This window comes from Cyprinus carpio, chromosome B23 (assembly GCF_018340385.1).
Source record: "Cyprinus carpio isolate SPL01 chromosome B23, ASM1834038v1, whole genome shotgun sequence".
Taxonomy (NCBI): Eukaryota; Metazoa; Chordata; class Actinopteri; order Cypriniformes; family Cyprinidae; genus Cyprinus; species Cyprinus carpio.
Genome location: NC_056619.1, coordinates 15,026,700 through 15,040,618, shown reverse-complemented (window position 1 = coordinate 15,040,618; position 13,919 = coordinate 15,026,700). Strand labels below are relative to the sequence as shown.

The window sequence follows — 13,919 nt, the reverse complement described above, 5'->3', positions numbered from 1 at the left end:
ATCAGAAGCATCTCACCTGGGGTAAGGAAAAAAAGAACTGGACTGTTGCTCAGTGGCCCAAAGTCCTCTTTTCAGATGAAAGTAAATTTAGCATTCTATTTGGAAATCAAGGTCTAGAGTCTGGAGGAAGACTGGCGAGGCACAGAATCCAAGCTGCTTGAAGTCCACTGTGAAGTTTCTGAAGTCAGTGATAATTTGGGTGCCGTGACGTCTGCTGGTGTTGATTCATTGTGTTTTGTCAAGTCCAAAGTCAATGCAGCCATCTACCAAGAGATTTTTGGAGCACTTTATGCTTCCATCTGCTGACAAGCTTTATGGAGATGCAGATTTCATTTTGCAGCAGGACTTTAGCACCTGCCCACACTGCCAAAACCACTTCCAAGTGGTTTGATGACCATGATATTACTGTGCTTGATTGGCCAGCCAACTCACCTGACCTGAACCTCACAGAGAATCTATGTGATTTGGGATATTGTAACATCTGACAAACAATACAGAGCTGAAGGCCGCTATCAAAGCAACCTGGGCTTCAATAACACTTCAGCAGTACCACAGGCTGATCACCTTCATGCCACGCAGTATTGAAGCAGTAATTTGTGCAAAAGGAGCCCCAACCAACTATTGAGTGCATAATTAAACCTGCTTTGGAGATCTTGAACATGTAAATCTTTTTCTGATTGATCTTTGAGAAAATATTCTAATTTTTTGAGATACTGAATTTTTAATTTTCCTAAGCTGTAAGACATAACCATCATCAGAATTAAAACAAAAAAACTCTTAAAATATTTCAGTTTGTGTGCAATGAATCTAGAATCTAAGAAAGTTTGCTTTTTTAAAATTAAATTACAAAAAATAAATAACTTTTCCATGATATTCACATTTTTTGAGATGCACCTGTAAACATCTGATGAATTTGCCTTTGAACGAATCATTTGAATAAACGATTCAATGACTCACTCATTAAACGCTCCCTACTGTCACCTACTGGCATTTTAATTTTGTTGAAAAATATGTGTGTATATATATAATATATATATATATATATATAAATCTCATAATATTTAATGCAGTTGTATTTTTCAGTGTAAATTATTTCATTTGATAATGTATAGATAATAACAATCACATTATTATTATAGGCTAATTGAATTTATAGATCAAATGTACAAATTTTAAATTGTACGTATTAATGAAATTAGTGAGAAAATGCCCTCTTATAAAGGTAAAAAAAATGCCCTTGGATATATATATATATATATATATATATATATATATAAGCTACATACATATACAAAAACATACATATACAAATACATAGATATATAAATGGTATTTATACATATATATAAAATAAATACATACATACAAATACATACATATACTGTGTGTATATATATATATATATATATATATATATATATATATATAGAAGCCCGATACCATAGAGCCCCCCACATAACAAATGCCAATTTAACACGTTCAGAAGGAATATCGTAGGGTTGATAACCCATTGTGTTTAACTATTTTTTAACTGTCTCATCATACTATGATACCCTCACGAAAATTAACCACAGTTTTATTGTAGTAAAAGTGTAGTAACCATATTAAATAGGCCTTACATTATAACCACAGTTTTACAACAAAAACTATGGTTAAACTATAGTTAGTGTAGCAAAACCATGGTTAATTTGTGGTTAACGTGGATTTTTTTTTTTTTTTTTTTTTTTTGTGGTAAAACCAAGGTTGACCGAGGTTGACAGACTTTGCCTATTCCTTATTAGTCCGCCAATAGTTCACATAGTGCTTGCTTACCTGGTTGTCTTCGGTAGCAACAGAGCCGATGAGAAAAGGAAATTTTCAACAACATTCCCATACTACATATTCTCATAACTGTGAATAAAAAATGTTAAGATTAGTGTGTTGTAGTTACTCTGAATATGGAGACCTCTTGCTTGAAGATGGCCATGAATTATTCTGTATCCTGTGTTGGGATACACTCTCGGTATTTCCTCAATGGTGCTGTCAACTTCTGCATCACTTGTGGTTGAATACAGATCAGAAACCCTATGCAAAGATAGAAGATATCACCCCTGGACACTATAATTACATAGGCTTGTGTGAACCTGAATGACCACAGCAGGTAAAATACTGAAAGAGGTCCTTCAGAATGAAGGCTGACTTTTATATTTCCTGATTATTAAAATTATTTCAGAAATGTGACCCTGGAGCACAAAAGCTGTCATAAGTAGCACAGGTATATTTGTAGTTATAGCCAAAAATACAATGTATGGGTCAAAATGATCCATTTTTCTTTTGTGCCAAAAATCATTAGGATATTAAGTAAACATCATGTTCCATGAAGATATTTTGTAAATTTTCTACCGTAAATATATCAAAACTTAATTTTTGATTAATAATATGCATTGCTAAGAACTGCATTTGCACCTTCAGACTCCAGATTTTTAACTAGTTGTATCTTAGCCAAATATTATCCTATCCTAACAAAGGTAACTTAGGTGAGATAACTTTATCTTACCTCACATCCTCAGTCCGATGGTTATCTTGCTTACTCCGAATAAGTTCGCTATCTCTTGAGCAGTAAAACCATTTTCGAAGATGCATCTTTAGTGCCTATTGGGATGTCGTACGAAAATGAAAACTGTGAAATAAAAGTAAATGAAAAATAAACTTTACATTTTAATTTGAATTGTGTCAGTATTATTGCGTGAGCATTAGTAAAAGGCTTTTTAAAAAAGGTATTTGCATTTTCCTTTTCACGTTTGCCTTTCCATTTCAATATTGACCATCTTGCCTCGAGATTACAGTGAAAATGAAATGTCAAATCACCAAATTAATTTTATTTTTCAATTTGACAGGGACGGTGCGTTGTCACAGTGAAATTTGAAATTTAAATGATATCTTTTCATTTAATGTTCAATTTTGGCACATTTTTTCATTTTTATAATTGAATTGATTTCTTTAAAATTGGCAGAAAATGCCTTCTCAACGGCTCTGGGTAGCAACAAAACGATCTATGATTTCGCTCTTCTGGAAAGACGCGGGAATTTATTCGGCGTGACCCTCGCACTGAGTGAAGTAAACATCGGTTGTACATGTAAACTCGTTCTTGCGGTGCATTATGGTGTTTAATAGCCTAAAGATTTCTACATATACCAAAAAAAACCATCCTACACCAAAAAAAACCACTATACCATTAAAATACTAAAAATACTAAAAAGCCTAGAGAATGTACTTTGCCACTCTGTATGTGAACTTTGTTTAATGACTGCCTTCTACTAAAAGGGGTGACAGAGAGCATGAGAAACTACTAAATTAAAAGATCAGTTACCCTCTGGCTCTATCTGTTCTGTCCCATTGTCTAAAATTAAGTCAAATGTTGTTTGATGTCTTTGAAGAAAGGAAAAAAGTATTCTTAGCTCAGAGATATGAGACCCTGGAACTAATTAAAACAATTTATTACATCACATTTAAACATTTGTATTCATTTTACACATCGTACATTTCCACTCCCCACCTCAAAACAGATTATTATGGAGCAGACTTTATTACTGTCTAAACCTGTAAGTTTCCTAGCTATTGAAGATACTTCCTCACAAGCAGTGAAGAGTTACTTAGGAGTAAAATGCAACAGTAAAATGTTCATTTGTTATCAGCAGCTTTCATTGGGCTCAATATATGGAGTTCACAGCCATTTTAATTTCCATCTCACATCCTCAGCTCCTGCGCTTCTTTGGTATCAGAGGTGGAGGGGTGTGATGTGGCAATGAATCTGCCCCTTTATCAGGCTGTGCGAGATAGAAAAAAAATATGTAAATGTATTGTATCAGTAATGATTAGGGTGTAGGCCCATTTGCATCTTGTAAACTGTGGTAAACATTGAAGTTATTTGTTTTGCTGTAATGATCATTAGCTAAAATACAACGACTGAAGTCTTGCCTGTTGTAACTGGAAGATCCAGCTTTGATAGTCCTCAGGGTAAGTGCAGGAGACAAGCAGAGGCTCCACCAGTTCACCTGGAAAACACATCAGTTTATATCAGCATGAAGATTACAACAGTTTAGAAAACACACTTGATGTTGAAGTTGGTAATGTGTGGCTTGTTTTTCAGAATGTTGCACAGAAGCTATAAAGTGACATGAAACATAATTCCTATATTTTTTATTAAAAAAGTGCCTTTTAAAGGTAATTTACTAGATATGTCTATAACTTGGTGCCATTTCAAATGAATGGCCTCTTTAACCATTTCAACAAAATTCAAGTGATTAAGAGGAATGTACCAGTCTGAGAGTGTTTATCATCACATGGCTCTATTCTGAAGCTGAGTCACAAGCTTCTGTATGACTACCAAAGATCACTTGATTTCTGACTCTTATCTCAAAACATGAAATGTATCTAACTTTGTATCTAACTACCTCCAGCAAAGTAATGAGATAGCACATCTAATGAACAAGCCCAATGGTTCGGTGTTATACAACACTGTAATTATTTCTTAGGTTCTCATTGCAATTCATAGTGAAATGACTGATATGGCTGATAAGCATAGCATAGATGTGCTTAAAGGGGTCCTATTATGCTTGTTTTTTGCATTTTTCAAGAGATATGTTGTAATAATGTGTAATAGTTGAAAAATTATTGTTTTTCAAACAACTTAGTATGAGAGTCTGTTCTAGTACCCCCCCCCCCCCAAAAAAAAATCAAGACTTTGTAAAAGAGCATAATAGAACCCCTTTAAAAGGACCATTATTTTGTGTATTTGGAGTAACAGAATTTGTTGACATGCTTTAATGTTCAAAAACACATTATTTTTCAAATACTACATTATTGTAAGTCCTTTATGTCCCGTGGCCCGCCTCTCTCAAACGCGTAGTTTTCTACAAAGTCCCTCCTTTCTGACAAGCGCAGTCTGCTCTGATTGGCCAACTGACCCAGTGCATTGTGATTGGCCGAACACCACAAGCACTCGTCGGAAATGTAACTCCCCTTTCCATAATCACGAGCTTCATCTTTCAAAATAAATGTAACGACAGTTAATAATGTCTTTAGTTCTACCATCAGTTCAAGCCCGAATGGGGAACAGAGTCGCGTGACAGACACAGTGATGAAGCTCCTGTGTTTGCAGTACACAAGCCACGGACGGTTAAGACAGCTGACTCCCACACACACACCTCTCTCTCTCTCTCTCTCTCTCACACACACACACACACACACACAAACACAAAAACACACACACACACACAGCACATACACGACGCGCAAAACTCCGCATTTGAAAATCAAAACCAAAAACTAAAAACAAAAAAAAAACACACCTAAATCAGAGCAATAATAATAGCAAAATCAGAATTACCTCCTCTCCTAGGACAACATTCATGAAACGGCCGTCCATAAAATGCGTTGCTGTTCTGTTATAAGTAATCTTAAAGATCCCTAAATGCATCTACTTTCAGAAGGCCAAATAAAGTGATTTTGCTTTCGCCTAGATACACACAGCATCTCCCTGACATGGCTACTTCAACACTAACTGCGGTTACTGAAACCGAGCCTTCGTTCTTTGCGTGAACATTTGGGCGGCATTACAAATATTTACACATAGTGACATAGAGATGTGGGGGCGTGTTTGAATGAGGTGTTTTAGGGGGGCGTGTTAGAGTCTGAACTTTGATAAAGAATATCTCTTTGGATTTGAGACTTTAGTATTTGCAACTTTACAGATCTTCTTTATGCACCAAGAGCTTGTCACACTCCAAAGAGAAAGAAAAAATAGAAATTGCATCATATGACCTCTTTAAAGAAAGTAGAGACCATTACCACATCCTCCACTGAAGTGCAGCTGTGTGATGTTAAAACGTTACCACAAAGTGACAATATATAGCTAAATGTGCTGGCAGAAATAGAAGGGAATATTTTTCTGTCCCCCTACGAAGGTCTGTGCTTAGAATTACTGGCTCCATACATTTTCATTTGATACATACATATTAATTTATATACAAATTACAGGTTATGTCCAAGTGTTCCCTTGTGAAAAAGAAGTAGCATACTTTTAAAAAGAGTGTTTATTATAATATATACTAATTTTAAAAGTTCAAACTGGATAACGTTTTTAAACACTTAACTGCATGTTAATTGCAATTATCTGAACTTAAGTGTGATTCTTTTTTAAGTGTTAAAACAATTTTCACTCAGAATTTGCTAGTAAATGTAACAAACAGTTACACAGAATAAGTAACACATTGAATTTAACTTTACATTTTTAAGTAGTATAACTGAAATAGCAATGTCTTGCAAAACATACTCAAATAATCTTTGTTTATTTACACCTTTATAAAATAATGTTTTACAGTGTATATCTTTAAATATTATTTTACACTGTAATTACTTCTATTGTCTTTGAAATACAGTATGGTTAAAGTGTACTGCCAAATGTACTGAAAGCAAGGTTTCTTATTAATTTGGTCTGTTACGATGCTGTGTGTTTGATTACTAATGCCTGTATAGTAAGGACATTGCACACTGAGGACAAAAACGTTCAGCCTCGACTTTTTATTGTCATTTGTGGTAAAATTTGCAAAGCGTACCAAATTGAACAAAACTATATAAATGCAAAATTTGAATTCACTAATATATAATGGTATCCACGGTATAGCAAAATCCATATCATTGAACAACATAATACCGGTAGTCACTTTCATACCAATATAGCATCCACCCCTACTTCAAAGTGCACTTTGATATATACTTAAAAATATGGATAAGTATACTACAAATTTAGGGCTGTCAAATGATTAATCACGATTAATCACATCCAAAATAAAAGTTTTGTTTAAAAATAATATATGTGTGTATACTGTGAATATTTATTATGTATATATAAATACACACACATGCATGTATATATTTAAGAAGAATATGTTATGTTTATATATTAAATATATTTATATATAATATAAAATATAAGAATATAAATATATAAATGTATATACATGTAAATATTTTCTAAATATATAATTTATGTGTGTGTATTCATATACACACATAATAAATATACCCTGTACACATACATATATTATGTAAACAAAACTTTTATTTTGGATGAAATAAAACTTCATTAAACAATTGAAATACAAAAATAAAATAAATACAAAAAAATATACTTAAAAATATGGATAAGTATACTACAAGTGCACATTAAATACAACTTCTTTTAACAAGGGTAGTTTTGCAATAATATAGCTGTTCAAAAACATACATACCTGTGAGTTCAAACTCCAATCTGCCAGGTAATGCAGATCTTTCTGTGGCTTTAATACTCTTTAGTGGCAGACGGCCTCAGTATAAAACAATACAGCTCAGTAAGTGCTTTGATGTTGTACAAACATATGTTAATTGTCAGTTAAATTGAGGTCAAATGATAATGATTCTGGCCAGATGGTCTTTCATGAAGATGCACTCGATAAAGGAACGTTACCCACTCTGTTTTTAAAGGAACAGTATGTTTAAACTCCACTGTCAGCACTTTGTGACTTTTTAACTTAGTTTATTTTTCAATCAAGTAGGGTTCACCAATTGAGGCTGGCAAATACATTTCAATGGCTGCTGATAATGCATTGTTCTGTAGAACTCATTGTTTAGTCAGCGAAATCAGCTTACTTCATATTTCACACGTACACGATGACAGTCCAGAGACAGAATGAGGAGGTCAGATGGGAAGAGCACAAGCAAACGATCCTGAGGTCCCTGCAAACGACGGTCCTGTTGTTTGAAAGAGGTCAGTTTAGTACCATCCTGAATTGCATGGACACCACACTCTATTTATAGTCTAAAATCTTACCTGTGTGTATACGTTGCTGATGTGCACCAGTGAAAGGTATCTGGGATAGCCCATGTGCTGAATGGGAGTCCCCTCCCATTGCAAGATGGGAGACCGCAGTAAGTACCTTTTAAGCTCCTCCCTCTTCCAGTTTTCATTACATGGCACCTGTAACAGTGATTTTTTTTTTTTTTTATTTGCCAATGTTTTATGAGTTCCATATAGGATATATATTTCAGTACAAGAATGAATAAGATCTACCAGGTATGAGAGAGCACTATGGGATGGACTCAGCTGTTGCCTAAGGGATTTGTATCTTCTGTCCTCAATGTTCTCCATCCATGCTTTTGTTTCAGCAGCAGTAGCACAAACGAAGATCTTTGAGTCCACCATAGGCCCTAGAGTATATCATAAATATAGGTGTACTATAATCAAAACTTTTTGTGACCTCCAAATTTTCATATTCAGGTTTAATTAAGTGATTTCTTTTGCTCTTACCGCTAATCTCAAACATATGTGGAGAACTGGGGTCCTGCTGTGAGATCAGACGCACCTCAATGGCTGAGAGAGGAAGCATGCCCTGCGACAAAACATAGATGTCAGTTTAGAGTGAAGCTCATGCCATTAAATATTTGATAATACTTAGAGTCTTACCTCATAAATAAAATCATTATTAGAGCTGTCCAAAGCGAGGATTAACAAATGGAAGGAAAATAAAACCAGATATCTTTCACTCATAACCTGTAAACGGAGATCATATGCAATAAGTTGGACATACACATTAAAAATATTAATTTGGCTCCAAACATTGAGTAAAATCAAAGGACATCTTTTTCAGTAGTCAGTGGCAGATTGGCACATGAATGGTGTAGTATAAAACAGTTTAGTTGAATTGCTACCTTTGTGTATTCACTGTGTAAATACACTGAAGATGAGTGGATAATGTCTCCATAGGTGTGTGGTGCCTGTCCTTCCCATTCTCTGATAGGCTGAGTGTAAAGCCTATGATGGAGCTCCTTTTTTGTCAAGGCCCAAGGCACCAGCTGACAAACAGGAATACAAATATCACTCTACTTTGTTATATGAAAAGCATGTAGTGTTGATAAATGCACAGAAGATCATTGTATTTTTAACCTGATAAAGACATACTTGTGAATTGTTGTGTTTTGTTGTGTCCTTCACAGTCACAGAAACAGGATCTGGGTCTTACACAGATGCAGATATAGATCAAACTCTTATTCAGTGCAGAAATTGTATTAATCTAGATGTATATGAACACAGTGGCCCCATAACTTTTTTAATGCACTTAAGCTAAACATCCCAGAATGTTAATTCATTATACAATATATAAAACCAAGTGGCGTCTGTATACCAATGATGCTATTTTCTTTCAAGTAAATGCCAGTTGGTGTGATATTTTGATTAAGTGTCAAAACTTTTTGTTCTTTTGTTCCACTGTGTACTTTGTTTTGTTTTCTCTTTGTGTTTGTTAATGTCTTTTGTGGAAACATAGCTACATCCTTTGCCACTTCCTGTTTACTGGCTTACCTCCTGCTTCAGGTGCCTCACAGAGGGACAGCGATGTGGACCTTCTTCTGTGCCATTTCTTGTGGAAAACTGGAGCCTACTTTCATCAAGACTCCAAATTCTGAAACAGCAGATGGCTAAACACTGTCAAATCACTTTATCTTGCAGCATAACAGATGAGGATTTAAGAAATGGAATGCAAATTGTTGTGCAATCTGCACTGTGTGATAGATTTAGTGGGACAGAATTTTAGTCATAGCTGTTCTATACAAGAATCATGTTTGGCTGTTTTGCATGTGAATCTTAATTAACTTTAAGGTTAAGCATGCTAGAAAAAAAAATCTGTTCTAGTTTGTAAAAAAAAAATTTTTTTTTAAATATTGAGTTGATTTTTAAGGCTCAGATCAGGTGAAAAAAATCTCCTTTATGTGACAGCCTCAATTATCTATATTTTAGCATGAGTATAGTTTTCCATTAGTAAAAATAACCATGAAGACCATCCCCATCTAGTCTGGATACCACATATAACAAATTATCACCCTATTGTCATCCTCAAGCCATTGCTTTTATTACAAAGCGAACTTTGAAAAATATATTTTATGAGGTTTGTTCCCCAAATGTTGCTCATTTCATCCCCAGACCCTCTGTTCCCAGTGCTTTTACCCATGCTGCTTGCTGGGGAAGTGCCCAGACATAAGCAGCTTACTGTGGGTGGTAAATGACTAGCAGACACCCACCATCTGACCCTTAATGTGCTCGACTCTTTAAAATACACCCACAACACACTTCAACAGGTATATTGCAAGACCACTGCCCACCTAAATGAGTGATTTAACTTTATTATTCCTCTAAACAGACAATGTTTTCACCCTGATGCATATTAACAACATGTATTTCTGCAGACTGGCCGTTGTCTGATCCCCGTTTTTCTGCTAGTTTGGCCACATAAAGCTTATGAGCTCTGATTAACTCCCACTCTAATCCCTACGGTCACCTAATGAGAGGACTGAGGCTTCCAGCCCAGAGTAAGACACCAGACTGCTCAAACACACTTGGCTCCTTTAATTAGCTATACTAGTTGCATTAGTTCTGCCTTATTTGGTGTTTGAGAGGCTCTAATGAGATCTGTAGCTGCAAGTCTGCTGCCCATCCATAGTAAACACCACCACTGGAGGGGTATAAAACAACTCAGACTTACACAAGAAGCTCAAGATGTTTCACGCAGTTACATTTCAGATGGATGGAATTGAAGCAGAACAGTTTGATGCTATAAAAGGTGTCCTTTTCTAGAAATAACTTGGCTGAAACTGAAACCTGTCACGTTTTCTCACTGTAAAAACCATCATTCTTAAAATACGCTAAAAAACAAACCCAACAAACACTGACAATGCTAGTGGACAGCCACTTCTGTTTTAACATACACATGATTATGAGCAACTATCCTACTAATTTCTTTTAAAACCTCTTGTGGTTTTCGAAATGTTATCAAACATTACCTAACACTCTGAAAGAAGGAAGTTGTGCTACTAAGTATAATCTGACTGCCCAAGAGCCTGGTTCCAACTAAACTGTATTTGCTAAAAAAACTCTTACCCTGCATTGTTGATTTCCAGGAGTTCGATCTCATCTGGGCCCACTTCATCAGTCCCTGTATGTCGCTGGGTCACACTGCAGCATCCCATAGCTTCTCTACACCTTACCTCTCCTTTCCACAAACACGTCTCCAATGGCTTCTCCTCTAAACTATACACTGAGGGCCATCTGGTCACCCCCACACCCCGACAGACTATAAGCAGGTTTCAAGAATGAGTTGCACAGAAGCCAGACATTGGAAAAGACACTGGATGGAAGCTGACAAAGTCGTGTGAATGAAGAGGAGCAAGAGAGGTATATGAAACTTTCAAGCCCAGCAGTTACACACAAATACTGCACTATTCCTTCCTGTTGGTATCAGCGGTGACGCAGCAGCAGCCAACACAACTTCCTCACTTCACTCAGTTTCATCTGCAAGGGAACTTGAAAGCACTGAACGGTTTGTTTTTGACTTTGATTTTACACATGGAGGACGCAAGCAGCATCAATAAAGCAAATCCCACTTAAGATTATTACGCCTCATGAAGTCAACACACAAAAGTAAGCAAAAAATAGTCACAACAAAAAATCCACAGGTGAGTTGGAGACGTGTACACTGGTGTGGAGCATGTTAGTGTGTAAAGAGGTCTAATCTGCATGGTGTTTGTTTTGTCGCATATGCCACAGATGGAGGAAGAAGGAGGGTCCTGTGGTTTCAACACAACACACAAAAAACCCGGGTGATTGTCTGAACTTCACTCAAAGAAAACATTTTAAATCCCTCCTGGTAAGACATAGCCTCACCCCCCACCCCCCCTCAAAAAAAACAAACTTTTTTTCAAAAAAGAAATACCTTTATAAACAAACACATTAACTTGACAAAAAACTGACCAATGTTACAATATATATATATTGCAAACAAATGTTGTTGTGCCATGTATAAATGTTCATTTGAGCTTTGTATTCATCAGAGATTCCTGAGAAAAAAAAAAAAAAACTTGTATCACGGTTTACATAAAATATTAAGCAGTTTTCAGCATTGATAATGGTTACGTTTATCAATAATCAACATAATTTCTCAAGGATTATGTGACACTGGAGACTAGTAATGGCTGCTGAAAATTCAACTCTGCCACCACAGGAATAAATTATATTTTAAAAATTATTAAAGGTGCTATATAATGCATTGGTACAATATTTTCAATTGTTCTCTGATGTCCCCAGAGTGTGTATGTGAAGTTTTATCTCAAAATACCCCACAGATAATTATTTATATCTTGTTGAAATTGCCACTTCTAGGGTATGAGCCAAAATGTTTTGTTTATGTGTATGTCCCCTTTAAAGGGGTCATATGATGCTGCTAAAAAGAACATTATTTTGTGTATTTGGTGTAATGGAACGTGTTTATGTGGTTTAAGGTTAAAAAAACACATTATTTTCCATATAATGTATTGTTTCTCCTCTATGCCCCAGCTTCTGAAACGCGTCGATTTTTACAAAGCTCATCGGTCGGAAAAGTGAGGTGTGCTCTGATTGGCCAGCTATTCAGTGTGTTGTGATTGGCCGAATGCCTCAAGCGTGTGACGGACATGTTACACCCCTTAGCTTACTATGCCGTCTCCCACATAGACATATGTCTATGGTCTCCCAGGCCGCTCTGCTCGTGCACATCCTATCATCGGTTCTCTTTTAGCAGTTCAGTCAATGTACTGTTAGGAGTAACTGAATAGTTCGGGATATTGGTTTATTTCACATCAGAGGGAGTGTGAGGCATGTTTATAAACTGAATAATTTAAGTAATTTGTGGATTAGTGTATACTGGAGATGTGAACCGTTTCAAACTATTAACATATAACTAATAAAATCCATTTAAATATAAAAATATAATAACCGGTTAAATAGAAAGACTTGTTCGCGATCCGGACATCACTAGACTAGACAAAACAAATAAAACCCATTACAAACGAGGCATTTGTTGCATCCAGTGGGGACATAATTACGGATTATAATGACTTATACTGTCTTTTTACGCATTGCGTATCGCGCTGCGTAAACAGAAACCATGTCTGCATTTGTGATCTGAGAAACAACAAACGGTGTTACGGTATAAGTTACGGTATAACTGGTTGTGTCTGTGTTACTGATCTCTCATTGCTTCCAAACGCAATTTTTAACTACTACATTCCTATTTACGATCATTCTGGTAGAATTAGTGAAAACAGGCAGAGACAATGGTAGCTTTAGCAACATTAGCCTTACAGAGAGCCAAGAAGCTCTTTTGGAAAACAAAATATGAAGCGTGATGCTTACTTTGTCTGGAGTCTGGATGTTTGTGCATGAAGCGTTGGTATCGATCCCTTTTCCAGATGCAATCTTTGCACAACTCCAGCGCTGAACTGACCCTCGTTTGTGAGATGTAAAATTATTAGCACAAAGTATAGGGCTTTTCAGTTTTTTTTTTCCGAGACATTTCCTTTGAAAATTAAATGTAACCACCGTGTCCTCACCGGTCTATGGAGACTCCTATGAACGTTGGTGCATCCCAAAACATGACACTTTTAATGGCTCTTTGGTACTGACATTGTATCTCCAGCTACTACAGCAAGAAAACTCTAAAGGCGGATCGCTGCTTCTCACTCAGGGCTGTGTATATGCTAATAGGGCAGAGAGCGTCACAAATGGGCGGGACTTTCCCAGATTATGACTTCATAGTCTGGAACTACTGGTGTGGCGAGACTGTTTATGATTTATTGGGATTATAAAACAATGAGTGAGTGGATTTTTACCATTATAGGCTGGTTATTTTCACACACTGTGGCCATACAACTGTGTTCAAACACCTTATAAAAGTTATTGCATTCTATGGCACCTTTAATATTATTTTATTAATGTATATAAAATTTATTAATATATAAAATTTATATATATAAAAAACACATAAATTTACACTACATACACCATTAAAAGTTTTATATATATAGTGCCTTTCGAA

General features: G+C 35.7%; 1 protein-coding gene and 1 long non-coding RNA gene across 2 annotated transcripts; both read right to left on the bottom strand.

The window, feature by feature from the left end:
• Nucleotides 1–1,672: 1,672 nt before the first annotated feature.
• On the bottom strand, nucleotides 1,673–3,154 carry LOC122141974. Its single transcript, XR_006158251.1, has 2 exons — nucleotides 2,537–3,154; nucleotides 1,673–2,064 (listed from the first exon to the last, which is right to left on the bottom strand). It is a non-coding gene; the product is annotated as an uncharacterized LOC122141974 (long non-coding RNA).
• A 304-nt stretch (nucleotides 3,155–3,458) lies between these two features.
• LOC109085206 lies at nucleotides 3,459–11,567 on the bottom strand. Its single transcript, XM_042750821.1, has 12 exons — nucleotides 10,949–11,567; nucleotides 9,377–9,476; nucleotides 8,978–9,034; nucleotides 8,728–8,871; nucleotides 8,483–8,569; nucleotides 8,327–8,408; nucleotides 8,090–8,226; nucleotides 7,850–7,996; nucleotides 7,670–7,770; nucleotides 7,272–7,348; nucleotides 3,958–4,034; nucleotides 3,459–3,806 (listed from the first exon to the last, which is right to left on the bottom strand). The coding sequence occupies exons 1-12, from the start codon at nucleotides 11,035–11,037 to the stop codon at nucleotides 3,735–3,737; spliced, it is 1,170 nt and encodes a 389-aa protein (XP_042606755.1). The 5' UTR covers nucleotides 11,038–11,567; the 3' UTR covers nucleotides 3,459–3,734.
• Between the last annotated feature and the right edge of the window lie 2,352 nt (nucleotides 11,568–13,919).